General features: G+C 41.6%; 1 protein-coding gene across 1 annotated transcript in view; it reads right to left on the bottom strand.

Annotated features, from left to right (window-relative positions):
• Positions 1-19,833, bottom strand: part of KIF26B (kinesin family member 26B) — a 405,278-nt gene that overhangs the window by 139,164 nt on the left and 246,281 nt on the right. Inside the window, exon 5 of the mRNA XM_067555243.1 lies at positions 9,172-9,355. Coding sequence (XP_067411344.1) covers positions 9,172-9,355 — 184 coding nt within the window. The remainder of the gene's footprint in view (positions 1-9,171; positions 9,356-19,833) is intronic.

Here is a 19,833-nt window from a genome sequence, read left to right on the forward strand (position 1 = left end):
GGAATTCTGTGCGGGGCTCGCCCCTGCCCTGTGGTGCAAGGACACCAGAATAAAAGCTGCCCTTTCAGTGGAGAAGTGCATGGTGATTGCTGTGTGGAAGCTGGCAACTCCAGACTGCTACCATCGGTCGCTAATCGGTTTGGAGTCGGGAAGTCCACCGTTGATGCTATGTTATCGCAAGCGTGCAGGGCCATTAATTGCATTCTGCTACAAAGAACTGTGAGTCCTGGAAATGTGCATGAAATAGGGCATGGCTTCGCAGCGATGGGATTCCCTAATGGTGCTGGGGCAACAGATGGCATGCATATCCCAATTTTGGCCCCAGACCGTCTTGTGACAGAGTACATCAATAGAAAGGGGAATTCTCTATGGTAGTGCACCGACATCAACCTGGCTTGGTCAAGGAAGGTGCATGATGCACGCATCTTCAGGATAACTGGGTTATACAGAAAGCTGCAAGCAGGGACTTTCTTTCCAGACCAAAAGATTCCAGTAGGAGATGTTGAAATGCCCATCTGATCCTGGGAGACCTAGCCCCTTACTGCCATGGCTCATGAAGCCTTATACAGGCAACCTGGATAGTAGCAAGCAGCACTTCAATAACATTGAGTAGGTGCCGAATGACCATTGAATGTGTGTTTGATAGATTAAAAGCTCACTGGTGACGCCTTTATGGCAGGTTAGACCTAAATGAGGAAAATATTCCCATGGTTATAGCAGCCTGCTGTGTGCTCCATAATATTTATGAAGCTAAGGGTGAAAAGTTTCCTCCTGGTGGAGGGCAGAGGTGGATCGCCTTGCCACTGACTATGAACAACCAGATGTCAGGGCTATTAGATGGGCTCAAAAGATGGCCATTCGAATCAGGGGGGCCTTGAGAAGCCATTTTGACAATGAGCACCAATAAGGTGTCTTTTTAAATAGCACTGTGCCATGCTATGACTGCTAATAAAGATTGTTTACCCTTCACAGAGTATGTCTTTGTTACATAATTATTCACAACACACACAAAAACACTCGGCTGGAGGGGAGAAAGCAGTGAGGGACAGTGTGAGCTATGACAGCTGGGTGTAAGTCCAGCTATCATTCTGAAAGCTGTCTGAAGGGGTGGAGTGAACTGGGTACTGAGATAGGCTGGGAGTTTGATAGGCATGTGTGGGTGGAGTTTGGGGAGGGCAGTTCTGTATTGGCTGCAAGAGGCAGCGATCACGCATGAATTCAATCTGCAGAGTTATGAGTGACTTTAGCAGCTCTGTTTGCTCCTCCATGGCTTTTATCATGTGATCGTCACCTGCTGTCACTTGCTGATTGTTTTCCTTCCTCTCCTGCCTATCAATTTTTTGATTTTCAGACACAGTGTGTCTCCATGCCCTTTTTTCTTTTTTCTCTGCCTCAGAAGACTGGAAGAGTTCTTGGAACATATCCTCTTTGCTTCTCTGTGGTCATTTTTTTATCAGCCACAAGCGCTCGGCAGGTGTGGAGGGATTTTCCCTCAAGGGTACATCTATAGAGGCACAATAAACAATGAACAGAAGCATGATTGTGAGTGCAATAAAAGCTATGATTCATTACTGTAAAATACACCTTTCTCACTGCCGCCTGGCAAGCGCACAGCTTGATGATCAACCAGGTGCTCAGTCTCGTGTCCACTGCTTCTGGGCCCACGGAGGTATCCACAGGTCTTTTGGTGGTGGAGGTGAGGTCACCACCGAGGATCACTTCCAGCTCCTTATAGAAGTGGCACGTCTTTGGCTCTGCACCAGGGCGATGGTTTGACTCCCTAGCCTTTTGGTACCCCGGCTATAGCTCCTTGATATCTGCACTGCATTGCGGCGTGTCCCATTCATAGCCCTTTTCCAATATTGAACAAGAAATTTGACCGTACATATTGAAGTTCCTTCAGCTGGAGCAGAGCTGGGACTGCACAGCCTCCTCTCCCCAGATGTTGATCAGGTACAGAAGCTCTGGTGTGCTCCAAGCAGGAGTGTCTTTGGTGCGTGGAGCCGCCATGGTCAGCTGGGAAGATGAGATGTGATCTCTCCACACTGATCAAGCAGGAAGTGGAATTTCAAAAATTCCTGGGACTTTAAATGGGGAGGAGCAAATGGCTGCAGGGCAGTGGAGTTCAAACTGATGGCCAGAGCGGTGAGAATGGGCATTGAGACACACCCTCATGGATGCCATGTACCACGACATATCCAAGAGTGGTGTCTACACTGACACTTTGTCGCTAAAAGTTTGGAGCAAAAAGCTCTACGCCTCTTACCAAGGTGGTTTTATTTTGTTGCAAAATCAGGCCTGAGAGAGTCTCCTAAACATCCCTGAGAGGCAGAGTGGGGGATCCACACAGACAGGGCGAAAAAACGTAAACTAAGGTTCTTTTTCTTTTTCTTTTTTTAATCCCAACAGGGTAAAAGGAAATACTATCTATTAAGGAAAACAAAGGAAACAAAAACAATGACTACTTATGCTGATGACACAGAGAATGAAGAGAACTGCTTTCTCTGTTCAAGGCCAAAGGTGGTTGAGAAGGAACCAAGGGGGGTTCACCTGTGCAGTGCTAGATAGCCTTGTAGCAGACCATGAGGGAGGGAGAGTGTGCATGTGCATGCTGACCAGGCACTGCTACCTAAAATCTCTAATTAGTGGTGCAGTGGCGCAGATACCCCTACAGTGGAGCACACATAAGGACACTACTCGAAGAAGAACTAAGATCTGCCATGCAGATTTGAAAGTAAAATTTCACCCTAAAATTCTGAGCAGATTCTAAAGCAGATTTTTGTCCCAGAGCGCCCAATCATACACTAACTACTACACCACTTCCAGGGGTGCAACAACACAGGACCACTCAGACAGCAATGGTAGCTGGTGTGGCATGGGTTAAGGAAATAACCCCTCCTCACCTCTTTTAGGGGGGCCTTGCACTGCAGGGAATCCAGCAGAGAGTAGTTCCTGCACTTAGGAGACAGCAGAAATGAGTGGAGTTTCTTACACACACACTCCCTCTCTTGTATACCCAGGCATGAGCCAAACACATTCTGGCCCAGTGCTCCAGCATGGGGGGAAGGAGCACTGGTATTGTCATGTTAGGCTTTAATTTAGTGCAAATTAACTGTACCTGAAAAATATGATTGGGAAGGCCAGAGATTAATTTAGTTTATATCAATTCTTCCAAATTCTATTCATTTCATCTTTTGTTTTTTAAAGGCAGCTTGAAGTGAAGAAAGTATTTAAAAATCCTTGTGCTAGTTCACACTTAGAAGGAATCTGGCCAAAATGTATGAAAGCTTCAGCCAGATCCATCCAACATGCTTCCTAAAGAAAATCTTAGTTATGAGCAACTAACTGGAGGGCAAAAGGCCACCTGGATTTCATTCCAAGTGGAACTAACTATTTAATTTATAGAACAATCATGTTGACAACAATGATGAACACACGTGTCCTTTAAATGCCTCGTGGGGTATTTCTTCTTTTTTTCCATTTCAGTAACCATGGCAACTTTGAAAAGAAACAGTTTTCGTTCTTCCCCCTCATAAATTGTGTTCAAGTGGTAATGGGTTTAAATCTCATTTGTCCTGTAACAGTTAACTTTCTTCTCTCTATACTCCCAAAGATGAAGGTTTCCAAAGGAGACACAAAAAGCCTTTCCCTGCTTCACTCCAAAATACTTCAAAATGGATGTCAATGAAAGGAGCTACTATATATATTTCAGAAGTTGCATCTGGTTTTCTGCTGACCTTAACACGGGATTTTCATAAACACCCACTCAATGCACATGGGGATGTTGCCAACAAATTCCTCACATCCACAAATCTGCTAGTCAAAATACAAACACTTCTACTATAAGATTTTTTTGCCTATGTTTTGTGGGTTTAATCAAGATATACAGTGGTTTTGTTCCTTTCAATCCAGCTTTACTAACTAGTAAATTCTAAGAATCTGTCTTTGCTTTCCAGTAAAGTGCTAAAGAGGAGTTAGGGAGTTAAAAGAGGTAGTGAAACAACTGTCGGAAACATCATCTGACAAGGACTATTCAAATAATCTATGATCTATACAAACTATGGCTAATACATATTTGCTTGTTATTACAACACATGTATTGTGCAATATATATTGGTTATTCTGCAACCATGCTCTATATCTGGGAAATGACTAGGACTATCACAGGGGCTGGAAGGAGTTGGGTGCCAAACTCCCACTGACTTTCAATGGGTGTTGGATGTCTTACTCTTAATCCAGCCTATATCTTTTCAAGGGTGTTGGAAGGGAGGTGCCTTAGGATCTGGTGAATTCTTGATACAGATTTCTGGTTTGAGGGTTGTTTGTTTGTGAGGCCAGTTTCTGCTGTTGTTATGGGATATTCCATGAATGGCATGAATTGTATGGTAAATTTTAGATTTTTTTTAAATCAAATAATTGTGTTTTTAAATGCTGTGCTAGGTCTTAGAGACTGGGACAGGCACTGAAGAAATCAAAAGTAATTAATAAATGTATCCCTAATGCATGCCACAGACAATAAAAAATTGACAGAATCAGGAGCAATCACCACTCCAGCTACTAATCTGGCTATCAGTGTCTGTCAGTCTGAATGTGGTTAGGCTTATGTACTGCAAAGTGTATTCAGCTTCCGCCAATGTGCTGAAATTCACCCCTATGCAGAGGGCCATTCATGCATCACTTAAGTCCCACTTAACCCCTATGGGAACCATCTGTTCAGGGGTGAATTTCACTCACAGGACATTACCATTTTATTTTCAGCTTTTATTTAAAAAAAAAAATAAATAAAAAATCTTTTATCACAATACAGTATATGAGCAAACAACCATTTAGTCTATGACCGTGACACAAAGGTCACCCTTCAATGGCAGAATTTTAAAAGGCTACTTGCAGAAAAATAGTAAGCCCACAGAAAACACAGCAGGCCATGAAAAGCCAAGTGCCACATGCAAGCAGTACATGTGCTTGGGCTGGTTGAAAATATTCCATTTCAACTGTTTTTCAGTGGAAATGTGGATTTTTGACAAAATGAAATTTCTTCACAAAAAGTGTCTGCTCTGCAGAAAGTTTCAGGTTTGCATTGAAAATTGGAAGCTGAGAGTTTTCAGGTTTTGGCCAAAAAACATTCCATTTTTGGTATTTAAACAAAACATTGACATTTTCGTGGGGAGGAGGAGATTTTTTTCCCAACCAGCTCTAACATTTACCACAATATTCTGACGTAAATGAAACCCTGGTATTGGTTCTTAGTCATACAGCGAGCACCTTTCTGTGCCTCTGCTCAATTCTCAGACTAAAAAAGACTAACACACTGTATATAATACAGAGATAAGTCCAAAGGAATTTAGAGATGTAATGTGCAAACAAGAATAACTATCCTCCATGTATACGTCTAAATCCAGGAAAACAATCTGCCACCCAAATGTGAAGAAGAGTACAGAATAGGACAACAACTCAGAGATGGGGACAGAGGAGAAGCAAGTATAATGTCTCCAGCTGTTGTATCCTATGGAAGAGGATTATCATTCATGCCCAAAGACAACTCATTCTATTTTTGTAAAACCATTGTGGGGATTCCACACAAACTGGTTACTAGCCAGCTACTGTCACTAGTAAATGCAAGCTGAAGCACCTGTGGTCTAGATATGGATGGATGTGTGTGTGCCATTGCTAATCTATTTGCAGCACGACACATACTTCTTACTTTAATTAGAGTTTGTTGAGAATGATTCCAACAGAGGAGGGCCACATAACAGTTAAGACATCTATTTTTTCTTCTAACAGCTTCCTGATTATGGGTCTGATTCTTCACTGCTTTGCTCCAGTTTCACACTGGTGTAATTCTATTGAAATCAATAGAAGTACACCTATTTAAAACTGGAGTAAATCAGCACTGAAAGAGGCCCTGTATTTTATGCTCCTCCTCCTCTGGGGTTAAATGTTAACAAGAAGACAATGCCTGTTACAAATTTTAGTCAGTTCCAATGTGTTTTATGGGTGGGGGAAGATGTTAAGCACCTGATCCCAACTTCACTTTTTAAATCTAATATATCAGTCAGTCTATATTCTTATACTATACCCACCTTAGTAATTGAGCTGGTAAATAACCTTAATACCTCTGAATATTTTGCTGATGGCCAAAACATGGCTTGAATCACAACTAAAAATCAAATAGTCAGATATTTCAGTCCTCACCCACAATTAATCAGAGCTTTGCTATCCTGGTAATCTTTTGGTAGCCTCCTATTATTGCACAACACATCAGACAAAATCCCAACCAAAAAAAGTAAAGTCTTAACTTTCCTAAACCTCACTCCACCACATCCTTCACATTGATCGACACTTTAACTTTGCATATAAATGCAAATGTGTGAAAGGAAAATATGGGGAAAATTAACAGAGCTTCTTGAACAGCCATATAGGAAATGTCTATTTTGAAGCAGGGCACTGCCAAACAATAAGTATGTAAATAATAATTAATTTCTCAGTAATCCAATAGGTTGAAAATTTCCATCACTAGATCCACGGTGTTCACAGTCTGACTGGTAAACTACATTCTTCATCTGCAATTATCCATTTATTATGCCTCACACCTATCCCTGATATATTAAAATGCAAATTATGCTACAGAGGAAAATTGATGAGAACAATTTGATGAATGTATATGAGCTTTAGGTCATTGTTGTAAGGTGACTCAAAGGAGAAATAGAAGAGGACTGAAATGGAATTGTATGCCTGAAATGTCAGGCTAGAAATTTTTTGGTAATGGAAATATTTCAGAATTAACTATTTTCACTTGTTTTGATTATATGAATTAAATCTAATTTGTGAAAACTACTTTCTTTGAAGCAGCATAAATTAAATCATTTAAAAGCCCTCAGTTATAACTTTGTATAGATTCTTTCCTCAACATATCAGTTAAATACTAGATGAAAAAATCTCATTGAGAAAGAAATATTCTCTTAGTATCTCTGATGGGGCACAGCCACATCCCAATCAGGAGAAGGCTAACGAGCTCCTCTGGGCTCAACTGGTACTGAATAGACACAACTGCAGAGCCTCCTCTACTTGGAAGAAGCAAATTTAAAAGGGAGAACTTGTTACAGGAACAGGTGGAAACCAGGAGAAAAGCTGCTATGCCTCAGAGTTAGCTGACTCTGACAATAGGGTTGCTGGAAGGAAGACAACATGTAAACCTCTGCCTTCCAAAAGAGGACCGGGCACAAACAGATCACTGAAGGTAGGGATAGAAGATGGACCCTCACCTGGGATTTAGCCATACCTAACCAACATAAATAAGCCAGACCTCTATATATTCTCTAAAAAGAAAACTGAGACTGAACATTCCCTTAATTGGAGGGTTCCCATACCTTTGAATCCTCAAAGACTAGAGTAAGGTTCCCAAAGGGGACAGGATTTTGGAAGGGAAAGAGAATCTGAAAAGGCCCAGCCCATCATAGTGTCATAAAATGATTAGAATCCAAATTATTCTGGGTGTTATTCCATTTATTACAGTGTAGAGAGTACAGTTACACTAGGAGAGAATTTGGCTGGAGGTAAGAGTTAGGTTGGGTAGTAGAATGGATTAATGTAATGCCCTTTTACTCCCACAGACTCAGTTCCTTACTTGGGTTCCTAATGTAAATGACTTTGGTGAACAGGATAATCTTGGCTCCATTTGTGGATATCAAAGAGCTACCATACAGCTGGACCTCCCTGCTCAGTGAAGGGCCAAAGCTAGACTAGCAGGGGTGTTGTAGGTCAGAAATGAAGCATATCGGCAGTGCTGTATGTGAATTGTTTGCATAGACTCTTTCCATATGACTGGCAGAAACCTTCAGCCCTTACTCAGGAAAAAGTTCCCATTTTAGTCAACATGAGATTTGTCTGAATAAGGACTTGCACAATTAGGCCCAATGCTGCTTTCATGAGCATATCCCTCATTTTATTCATAAATGCAACTTTATTCTTAAATTCATCTTTATTCTGGAAACATAAGAGCCCTGCAAGGACAGTGAAAACATTGCAGTGGCAATCGTTTAAGGATTGCATTACTCAAAACAGGACTGTTCCAATATTGCACCTGTTTGTCATACTAAATGCTTGGAACAACTAAGTAGTTAGGTCCCAATCCTTCTGCCCCCATTGAAGTACTGGTACCAGGATGAGGCCCACACAGTACTTCTCATCCCAAACCAGGGGGAAAAAGTCCTGTGAGTCCTTGGAAATGGACATAAGCCATGCATGAAAACAATGGACATGGTTCTGTGAAAAAAGCTGAAATCATGTTATTTCCTGACCCTTCCCCTGAGTGCCCAAGGGCAGCAAAGGAAATAGTGACACACATTCTATGTTCTATATACAGTGTGCACATTGCCATTTCTCTGCTAAAAAGAAATGAGGCTTTCAACACATTCAGTGTCTTCACTTAGTGTTCAATGAATACAGAAAAGCGTAATTCACTAAACATCTGTATAAGAGACTTTTATTACTGTCTTGAGCCAATGTTCCAAAGTATTCCCAGACTCAACCCTATGATTGCAGAGGGTGCAATCTGCACACACATGGGTATTTGTATTGGGGGGGTTAGAGGAGGGATAATCCCTCAGGGTAAGGCAAGCAGCTACCTTCCCCCAGGGCTTCAACCATGGAAGGGTACCATAGATAACCCAACAATGGAGGCTGATTGGGGGAGGGCAGATATATCAATGTATCTTCAAGCTGGCTTGGTGCTGACATCATGTACTTAAGTATCTGCAGCCAATCAGTACATTAAAGGGGTTTTGATGGGGATGGGAATCAATGGACAGGAGAAAACAAGACTGAGTTATAGATGTCAACATAGAGACCAACCCATGGCAGGGCCCCTGGTGGAGTTGGGGTTGCACACAGCTGTGTCATTTCATCTCCATTCCATTTACCACAGCAGGGAGTTAGTCCTGCTGGCATAACACAGGTTTCAGAGTTTGGTTCATTGAGCACAAGTCTGCTCCAGCTTTATTAGGTCACCTGCATTAAGCAACCAATTTTGTCAGACCTTTGAGTGGATACTGAAGACAAGTTTCGGCAAACAAAGGAAAAACACAATAGACCTAGTATTCTATTAATGTTTTACATAGAAAGTTTTTCTCCTCTCAAAGAAAACAATTATTTTAGAGACAGTCTGAGGCATACCTTGCCCAACCCAGGAGTGTCTTTCACTTTGTTGACTGCCCTCAACAAACATGGTGGTGCAGGGGGTGAGGAAGACTGAAGGATACTGCTGAAGTTGGTAGAGAAGAGAGGAGATTCAGATGTAGATGATGTAGATGGTCTATGTTTCTTCTTTTTGGAAGATAGGTTCAACTTTTGAGCGGCTCTGTGAGAAAAAATGTCAAGAGTAAAATAAAAACACTACAGAAAACAATATGGTATAACTAATGTATTCATAGCTTCTCATTTACAGAGGACCCCCAATTTTGACCTCATTGATTCCAAAAGTGATTCTGATCTCATTTACACCAATTTTTCACTGGTATAACTTCACCAATTTCAGTGAAGTTACCCTTAATTTCCACCAATGTGCAGTAAATAGTATCAAAATCAGGCCCCTTTCTCTATACTAGCCTCGGATTTAGTCCGCAGGAGATCTCCTGAATCTATAATTAAGTTAATGAGCTATGCAGCCATTTATGTTATAAAATTAAGTTCAATCAGTGGAACATTCTGCTATTTCTGTTCACAAAGATTTGTTTGTCACCCATAAGCCTTCAATTAGAGAATGAATAGTTGTGGAATAGTTGAATGTAAGCAGCCACTATTATGTTAGTTATTATTAAATGCTCAGGTGAATTAACTCAAGTGTAAGAAGACTTACACAAGCTATTTTAAAATTCTACCACCTCATAAAAAATAACCAGTCTAGCATCTGAACATGTGGTGATCAATCAAAGTTATGCTGTTTGCAAGGTTAGGTGAAGAGAATCACACAAGCTACAGTTGTACTAACAATTTAGGAGTTTAAATAAATTCAACTTTGTTTTAGCAACATAACTTTGGACAAGAATGATGCTTGTTTGTCCAGTCTTTTAATAAAAAAGCTAAGCTTTCCTGCATTAGAGTGATAGATTCTTACTCTATTGCAATTAAAAAAATAGTTGGTCACATTCTCTTATTTGCACAGATTTCTAATTTTGAGAAAAGATTAAGCAATTAAACCGGATTGTTGTTGTTTTGCACTCTCTCTCTCTCTCTCTCTCACTCACACACACACACCCTCCATATTGGTGTCCCTAGTTAGGCAACCAAATATAGTAAGTATATTATAACAACAAATAATAATAATAATATTTGCTCCGCGCCTCAGTTTCCCTAGTTGTAAAATGGACATAATAATTATGGGGCAGACCCTTAGCTGATGTAAACTAGCATAGCTCCACACAATGTGTTCCCAAATATTCCAAGCTGAGAGGCATATATCATTCTGAATTCTAAGGGCCTGATTCTCTATTACACCGAGGCCCCTTGATGCTGCCTGTTCTGGCAACAGAAAAGGGCCTTAAAGTAGGTATGAATGTAATTTATGCCCACTTAAACTCCCCTTTAGCTTGCCAGAGTGTAAATGAGAATCAGGATCAATAAATCTAAATCCTGTCTGGCTTTTATGAACCTTTGGGCACAAAACAGTGAAATCCATACATACCAGTCAAGTCTAAACTCCAGAAACGGATTAAATCCATTTACTCCAAAGAATACAGAGAGTAAAACAATATGTTTATATATACATTCATCTCAGCTTTAACTATTTGTGTCTGCATCAAGCAATTATTATTAGCCCCATTTTACAGATAGGGAACTTGAGGCAGAAAGAGCTCTTAAGGCCAGTGTTGTCACTAACTTTGGTGCCTCATCTAAGATGACATAATCAGAAGCCATATTTGAAAATCCTGGCCTAGGTGACAGCCAGAGACACTCAAGAAGTATGTTGCAGAATTGGGGGAAGGGATACCTAGGTCACCCGGCTTCTGTGCCTTAACCACAAAAACTTTCTCGTTCCAGTTCCTTTTCCATCCCTTTCCTCCAGTTTCTGACTGTGATTTATCACTTAACTTTCCCTTTTATGATCATCTCCTTCCTCTTCCTCAGAGAGAAGGCAGAACAAACAAACCTTAAAAAAGGTTGCCAAAAGAAATGCATCATGTTTTTTTCTTTTGCTACAACATAGTCTTGGGCTTGAATTTCAGTGTTTGTAAAACTGTTCATTCTGAATCATAGTTTTCAAGGGGTCCTGGGCCTAACTACATTAATATCTTTATTTCAAGCAAAAAATTTTACTGCACATAATTGTAAGGCTGGATAGAAATCTCAGCTACACACCCTGAAAAATCCACTCCTTTGTGTATGTCTTCAGGCTTGTCAGTCTACTTGTAAAGATAGGCAACTGCGCTGTATACCTCAGGCCAAATTACATCCTCAATTGCACCCATGCAACCCCATTAACTCATGCCTAGGGTAGAAGTCAAACTGTTAGTGAGCATATTTCCTCAGAAATGTGTTCCACGTTGGTTGTCATTCTTTCTCTCATGCCACTTTATACTCTTCTCCAAGATTATGTTGTTCCAGTTTTCTATACCTATAGTATTAGTATAGAGCCAATGAAGTCCATAGCTGACATTTTTCTTTAAAGGAAAAAAAATCTGGAGAATAACTCGCCTTTTTCAAACTTCAGAACTATATCCTGGTTTGACAGTCATAACCTTTGGGATGGCATTCAAGAAAAACCCTGGATTCTTTTTTTGGCCTGCAACTGGCAAAATGTATTTAAGAACACCATGCTACATCTGTCTCCTTTATGTTTTGTTTTTTTTCCAGACATGAAAACCAAGGGGAGGAGTGTTGTGGTGGAAAAGCATCTATGACAGTTTCAAATCTTCCAGGTTTTGAAAGCTGATCAAAACGACGGTACCTGGGAAACTCCTGAGGTTTCTGAATAAAAAGATATTTTAAACATATTTAAACTGGCTTTTGGCTGCATGATGATACAGTTTGTATGACAGATTAATTTACTTGAATGACGTTTGCATGATGGACTTAAAATGATCAGTCTGGACAACTATAGTTGCTTTTGAAATAGCTAGTCCTAAGGCAATGCTGCATTGGCTGTGTGGTCTAGTGAGGGTGGCTAGAGTTGCATCAGAGTGGTTTCATTCATTCTTTTCAGGAAATTATAGTTCATGATGTTGCATCATCAGCTCTGATGACCTGGCATCCCCTGGAGATTCATTATATTTATTCACATTTTATGCCTGGTGGCTAGGACACTAGACTGGGAATCAGGGAACCTGGGTTCTGTTCCAGCTCTGCCCCTGACCTGCTGTGTGATCTTGGAGAAGTTACTTCACCTTTCTGTGCCTTTGTTTTCCCTTCCACCAATTATCTGTCTTGTCTGTTTAGACTGTAAGTACTTTAGTGATTTCTCTTACTGTGTTTGTTCAGTATCTATCTGATCTCACTTGGAGCCTCCAAGTACTACTGTAATAAAAAGTGGTAATAATGGCAGTGTGGCCCTGTAGATCACCAGTAAGCCGACAATATCCAGGTCTATATTACCATCCCATCTGATCCTAGTGATTCCAACTTTCAGCTGTTCCATTGCCTGACCAAGAGCCTACTCCCGAAATGGGATACAGAATAAGGTGAACCATTACACCCTTGTGTGGGATTAGATGCTTTGTGCAAGCTTGAGGCTCCATGATCAAGGACTACTCAAAGTTCAATCCAAATAAGATAGAGGGACCGCTGGTAGGGAAGGGGAAACGCTTTGAAGATCTAGCTTATCTAGTGGTTTTATGCTGTACTGAAGAGATTTGCCACTAGACAGACTCACTACTTGGCTGAGAACAGAGAAGACCCTGTTCCTGTGATAGTCAGGAGTGACTTTTCCTCTCCCAAATACTCAAAAGCTGTGACATCTCCTCCCTCATTATAACTGTGTATGTGCAGTGGGATTTTCAAAGGGGCTCAGTGGTCAGCTAGCTGCATTATTGATATGGATTTTGAGAAAAACCAAAAAACTTCATTGGGGTTTATTAAAGAAACCAATAAGAAATTTCTTAGAGGTAATTTCTTAGAGGTTGGAAGGATAAAATGCATTGCTCAAACTTGTTAAGAGACAGAAATAAAAAGACAGAATTAAATGCTCAATTTTTAACAAAGAAGGAACTGAACAGTGGACTGACTCGAAAGCCTGTACTATGAAACTCATTCTTCATATTTATTAATAATCAGAATGTGGGAGAACAGCTGGTGGTGACATTTGCAGATGACAAAATTATTTAGGTGACTCCAGACTAGAGATATTTATGGAAGACTTCAGGAGAACCTAACAAAGCTAGGTAATCGGGCAATGGTTAAAATTCAACACTGACAAGTACAAGTTAATGCACAGTGGAAGGATCAATTTGAACTACTTAGACACATTGATAACTTCTAAATTAAGTGCAGCTGCTCACCAAAAACATCTTAGTATCATTGTGGACAACTCAATAAAAACAACTCCTCACTATATTGCAACAGTTGAAAAAGCAACTGATATGTTAGACTATGTTGTGACATAGGGATAGAGAATAATACAGAAGATGCCATTGTATACATATTGATGGCACAGAATCATAGAAATATAGGGCTGGAAGGGACTTAAAGAGGTCATCTCGTCCAGCCCCCTTCAGTGAGGCAGGATGAACTATACCTACACCATCTCTGACAGATGCTCGTCTAACCTGTTCTAAAAAACCTCCAATGACAGGGATTCCAGTGTTAGCAATGCACATTAAAAGCACAGGTCTAATTATTTTCTTTATTTCTATGTACAAATTCCATTTCAAAATAGCAATACTGTACTCCAAGGTGTATGAGTAACTGCTCTCCAGGGGAAGTATGATGTTCACAGGCCCAAGGAGATAAGTACACTTCCCTAGTAGTTAAACTGCTATGCTGCATTCATCCAGAAATGCGTTGCCTTCTGTATCTTACATCTTCATTAGAAAATGGATAAAAGTCACATTTAGAAAGCAGCTCCTTTCACAAACACCCTAAATATTTACTCAGTGAAGTTTTAAAAATTAATATTTCAACAAATAAGGAAATTGCTAGCCCCATCTATTGCTGCCAATGTTTGTGCCCAAACAACGTTTTCACATGTGGCCACTAACTGTGGGATTGTATTAGTTTCTGATGGGTATCCAGCGTGAGACATGGCAGTTCCACAATGTCAATTTGGGTACCTAAAATCAACAGCCACACTTTTGAAAATCTGAGTCATAATTTTTGCTGCAGCAAAACCAGAAACGGCTCTGGCCAGCCATCTATTGACAGATATATTGTCTACAAATGAGTCTTGCTAATTGATATAATGCCCAGATAAAGGTATACTGGAAGCCTGCAGTTAGTTTTGATTATTTCCATTTGAAGTGTTGGCAAATATGAGATGTGTGTTGTGTGTTTTTTGGGGATACATACACTCATTTTAAAATGAGTCATCGCAGCATGCAGGACCAGAAAAAGAAGCGGCTTGAATGAAACCAATAAAGGTAAGAGCCAACATAGTGTACAGCAGGGGTTCTCAAACTGGGGGTTGGGATTCTCAAGGGATTGCAAGATTATTATGGGGAGGAGGGTTGCGAGCTGTCAGGCCCCACACATGCTGTGGCTGCAGCTGTCAGCCCCATGCCTGGCTGACAGCCAGAGCCCTTCAGATATGGGTGGCTGGAGAGAGGCGGCTGCTGGCCAGGTGCTCTGAAGGCAGTGCTGCCCCCAGCAGCAGTGGAGAAATAAGGGTACTATGGCATAGGGGTGCACAGGCATATAGTGCCTATACATAGGCATAGGCATGGCATGGCATGGGGGGGGGGTCATCTTTTTTTGGGAGGGATTGGGGGGGGTCGTCACAGCCTGAAATATTTTCAAACGGGATCCCAGAAGAAAAAGTTTGAGAATCCCTGGCGTATAGTAAGATGACAGTCATGAACACATTATGCTTCACATTATTTCCAAAGCTCTGCCTTAGGGTGGTATCATTCTTCTGGCACTATCACTATTTATTATTGCTGTCACAACTCAGAAGCTTCAATCGGGATTGGGCTCCCATTGTGGCAGACATTGTGGGAGGTGCTCCTTGAACTCAGGTGCTCAGCCAGTCTGCTATCAGTTTCAACAGCTCTGAAGGCTCCTTCAAGTGGCCAATTTTCAGTGGTTTATAAAAGTTAGAACAAAATATTGATTTTGGTAACACCAGCAGGAACACTGGGATAAGCCATGAAAGCAGGACATCCTTGGTTTTCAGGAACACAAGGTCACTCTACTTAGGCCCGATCTACACTGATAACATAGGTCGACGGAATGCGGCTTCCGTCGGTCACATAAAGTATGCGTCTCCACTGGAGATCAGTTCCGCCGACCTAAATCACGGTAGAATTCAACTTAAAACCACCTTCACAAGTGGCATAGTGCTGAAGTTGAATTCTATGGGTCGAATGAGCGTCAGTATAGGCAGAGCGCAATGTAAATCGACGTCATTGCCTCCGGGAGGTATCCCATAATGCTCTGTTGTGATGGCTCTGGACAATCGTAAACAGGGAACAGCTCCTCCCCTCAAGGCCTGGGAAATTTTGAATTCCCATTTCCTGTTAGGTCAGCATGGAGAGAGCTTGACAGCACAACTGATCATGGCAACTGCAAACCCCAAATGCGCTCCAGCCTGGAGCTGATCTGAGGTCTTAGATCTCATCGATCTGTGGGGCAAAGACTGTTCCAGCTTAGCTCCAAACCAGCAAAAGAAATTTGGATATCTACAAGAATATATCTCGCGGCATGTTGGAGAAGGGGCACAATAGGGACATGTAGCAGTGCCGCGTTAAGATCAAAGAGCTGAGGCAGGTGTATCAGAAAATTAGGGAAGCTAACAGTCATTCTGGTTTTTCACCAAAAACATGTTGCTTTTACAAGAAGCCACATGCAATTCTCAGCGGAGACCCAACCACTATGCCACCACACATTCTAATGTCTCGGGGAATCCGAGGCCAGGATGAATGAGGACTAATCTGTTGACGAGGAGGATGAGGAGAACAGGTGAAGACGAGTGAGGTATCCCTTCTTCCTGAAAACCAAGAGCAGTTTGCTACAAAGGAGCAGCCCAGCTTGATGCAGGAAACCGTGACCGACCGGGATGCCGGGGAAGGCACATCTGGTGAGTATGTACTGCAAATTGCGTTTATTTCATTATATCCTCAGTCCAGAATCTTGTACCAGCAGAAAAATGTGGTGTGTGTGGTGGTGGAGCTCTGCTTCCTCATAGCTGGTGTGCTTAAGCACTGGGTTCACCCCGGAGAAGATTATTTATGTGCCCGGGGATGCTCTGAAAATCCTCCATGGATATTCTCCAGGAAGCTTTCATGTAGGTATTCTGCAATCCTTTGCAGAAGGTTTCTTGGGATGGAATAAAGGGAGGGGGAAGGTGAAGGAGACTGGAACTGTGGGTGAGGGAGAAGGGGGGAACTGGATTGGTGGGGGATGGGTAGGGGATGTGAAGTGAAAGCACAGCACAGATAAGCGACGTACATTACTGTTGTGTCTCATTGCAAAAGCAGTTTTTCAATTCTTCCCTGAGGTACAGCGCTCCACGATTGGCTCTCAGCATTGCAGTGGCGTCTGGCTGCTCAAAATTTGTGGCCAGCCTATCTGCCTCCACAACCCACCCAATGGGAACTTCTCTCCCTTTGTCTCACATACATGATGGAGCACACAGCAGGCAGAGATAACTATTGGGATGTTTCTTTCACTGAGGTCTAACCTAGTGAGCAAACTGTGCCAGTGTGCCTTTAAACATCCAAATGCACATTCAACCACCATTCTGCACTTGCTGAACCTATTATTTAAACACTACTTCTTGCTGTCCAGGTGCTCAGTGTACAGTGTCATTAGTCAGGGGAGCAAGGGGTAGGCAGGATCCCCCAGGATCACTATTGGCATTTCAACATTGCCAATATTTATTTTTTGATCAGGGAAGAAAGTGCTCACCTGCATCTTTTTGACCAGACCTGGGTTCCTAAAGAGGCATGCATCATCCCCTTTTCCAGACTATCCCACACTGATGTTGGTGAAGCATCCCCTGTGATCCAGAAGGACATGCAACACCATTGAGAAGTATCCTTTTCAATTTATGTACTCTGTGGCAAGGTGGTCCGGTGCTAAGATAAGGATGTGCGTGCCATCTATCACCCACCCCACCCCACCCCACACACACAGTTAGGGAACCCCACGAGGAAAAGCCTTCCACTATGTCCGCCACGTTTCCCAAAGTCAATACCCTTCTTAGCAGAAGTCTATTAATGGCTCGGCAAACTTGTATCACAGCTGCTCCCATGGTGGATTTACCAACTCCAAATTGATTCCCCATTGACCAGTAGAAGTTTGGTGTTGCTAGCTTCCAAAGAGTGATGGCCTCTCTCTTCTCCACTGTCAGAGCAGGTCTCAAGTTAGTATTCATGTGTTTCAGGGCTGGGTAGAGCTCTCTGCAAAGGTCCAAGAAAGTGGCCTTTCACATACAAAAATTCTGCAGCCACTGCTCAACATCCCTCACCTTCATAACTATGTGATCCCACCAATCACTGCTTGTTTCCCAGGACCAGAAGCAGCGCTCCACTGACTGTAGATGGTGTGTGACAGCCTGCAGCAAACAGGAATTGCTTTGTTCTCTGGCTTTTAGCAAGGCGGCCTCAGTAACATCATAATTTTCAGTGCTGAGACTCCTGTCTTGCCCCTGAAAATACTGCAGAATAAGTTGTGAGGTGTTTGTGATACTCACAATAATAGTGCAAAGCTGAGCGGGCTCCATTCCTCTCAGTCAATGGCATGCAGGAGAGAGTGAAGGGTTTGAAAAAATGGAGTGAAAAGGCGATCATCTGTTTGGACTGGGACAAAAAGGGAGAAGGGGAGGGAGGACATTGCATCATGGGAGGATGAAAACCTTCCCAAACGCCCTTCCAGGTAGTTCCACTGTGGAATAGCTATTCATGGCGCACTGCTTTGATTGCCCACATAAGTGTGGATGGTGGGGAAGCAATCCCCCAATGCAATGAGCGTGGTGTGATCACGTGCCTCTGAATTCTGCAGCTTGGAGGGTGAAGGTTGTTTTAAATGAAATCGACTTCACTCTGCAGTGTAGACATACCCTTAGAACTTGCTTCTCTTTTGCAAGGTCCTCAGGCACTAATCTATATTGGTTACATGCTGGCTCCACATTTTACTAAGAAAGAGACACACTAAGTTAACATCATCCTCTGGAGGTTCATAGTGTGTTTTTGTGTCTGCCTTCAGTCCTTCTATTTTGATTGTAAGTGCTTCAGTGGATAGGCCATGTTTTCCTTTATGTCTTCTAAAACTCTGGTGGACAGTGTTGGTAATTAACAAAAATAAATAAATAATATCTTGGAACAAGGGGCTAAATTGTCACTTTCAGGGCCACGGACGGGACTGGGGTGCAAAAGGAGCAAGTGCACAGGGGCCTGGTGATTTGAAAAGGCCCAGGCAGATGGGAGGATAGATGAACGTCAAGAGAAAGTCTTCCTGTTTCTACCTAGTGTTAGACTATTGCCGGATCCTTCCCGAGCTAGTACTGCCTTTAAAGTAACTGAAAGGAAGAGTGCTCTGTTTACACTGTTATTATATAAAACAATAAAGCTGTGCAAAATGACAAGGCTTGATGTTTTTGCTAGAAAGCATTAAGGGTTAATGTGAATAGCAGGTCGCATTTATGATGTAGTCTTTTGTAGGATCACCAAGTAGATTTTTCTAAAAGTTGACACACAGGGATTTGGCAAACCTCAGATCAATGGAATAATAAAATAGATAAGAGAAGTGTAACCATGCTCTTGGTTTAGCTAGCCAATAGCTGACCTTAATAAAGAGTCAGAAGTTACAATTATGGCAGGAAATTCAAGGAAGTTACCACTTCAAGCCTTACAATGAAAGGACCACAAATTACTACCCATTTAAAAATAGTCTTTAGACTCAAAAAAAAATTATTTAATTGAAAGTTTCATGGAGTTTATAGGATACCTCGGATGCTAAAGTCTACCACACAGTACAGAAAGCTAATTTTGCTTCATCTTGCCCAAGTCACTGCAACACTCTTATAACATCAAGAGCAAAAGCAATCAACACACAGAACCACAACCCATTTTATTGCTGTTTAACATTCTGGCTCACAGAAGAACTAAAAGAGACACTAAGCTTTATATTTTTCATTCTCTTGTCAATATTTTGAAAGCCAGCAAATAAAATCAAACTGTAGGATATTTCACTGAAGTATGTACAGTGAAAACAATGCAGTAAGGACCACATCTGATAGGCAACCTCCTATTTTAAGTTACAACTTTAACGTATCTCCAAGATTTTCTCTACATCTTTGCCTGATCTTTTTCAAACACCTACCACTATGAGGTGACAGTATTAATTTGTGACAGTTTTTTGGGTGATTGCTTGAAACAGGCTCAACTGCATAGGGATATTAAAAGCCTCACCCTGTTCCAATTGTTGGGTAATTTTTCTGACATGGAACCAAGACTCCATATGACCTGCATTTGCCCTCAGTACTCTGATTCCTTGTAGTCCTTGAGCCTACTTCTAAAGATGATGAACTTGGTCAGCTGCTTCTACTGACTACAATGGAAATACATTGAAATGACACTGGGGAGTCCAAGACAAAAGACATCTCAGGGCACAAAAGCATACTGCAGTTTTTGAAATGTTTCATTTTTTACTAGTGATTCATACTAAAAATAAACTCTAGTTTGTTGAAGA

The sequence above is a fragment of the Emydura macquarii genome, unplaced genomic scaffold (genome assembly GCF_026122565.2).
Source record: "Emydura macquarii macquarii isolate MOO-44397 ecotype Brisbane River unplaced genomic scaffold, CSIRO-AGI_Emac_v2 contig_1597, whole genome shotgun sequence".
In the NCBI taxonomy this organism is placed as follows: Eukaryota; Metazoa; Chordata; order Testudines; family Chelidae; genus Emydura; species Emydura macquarii.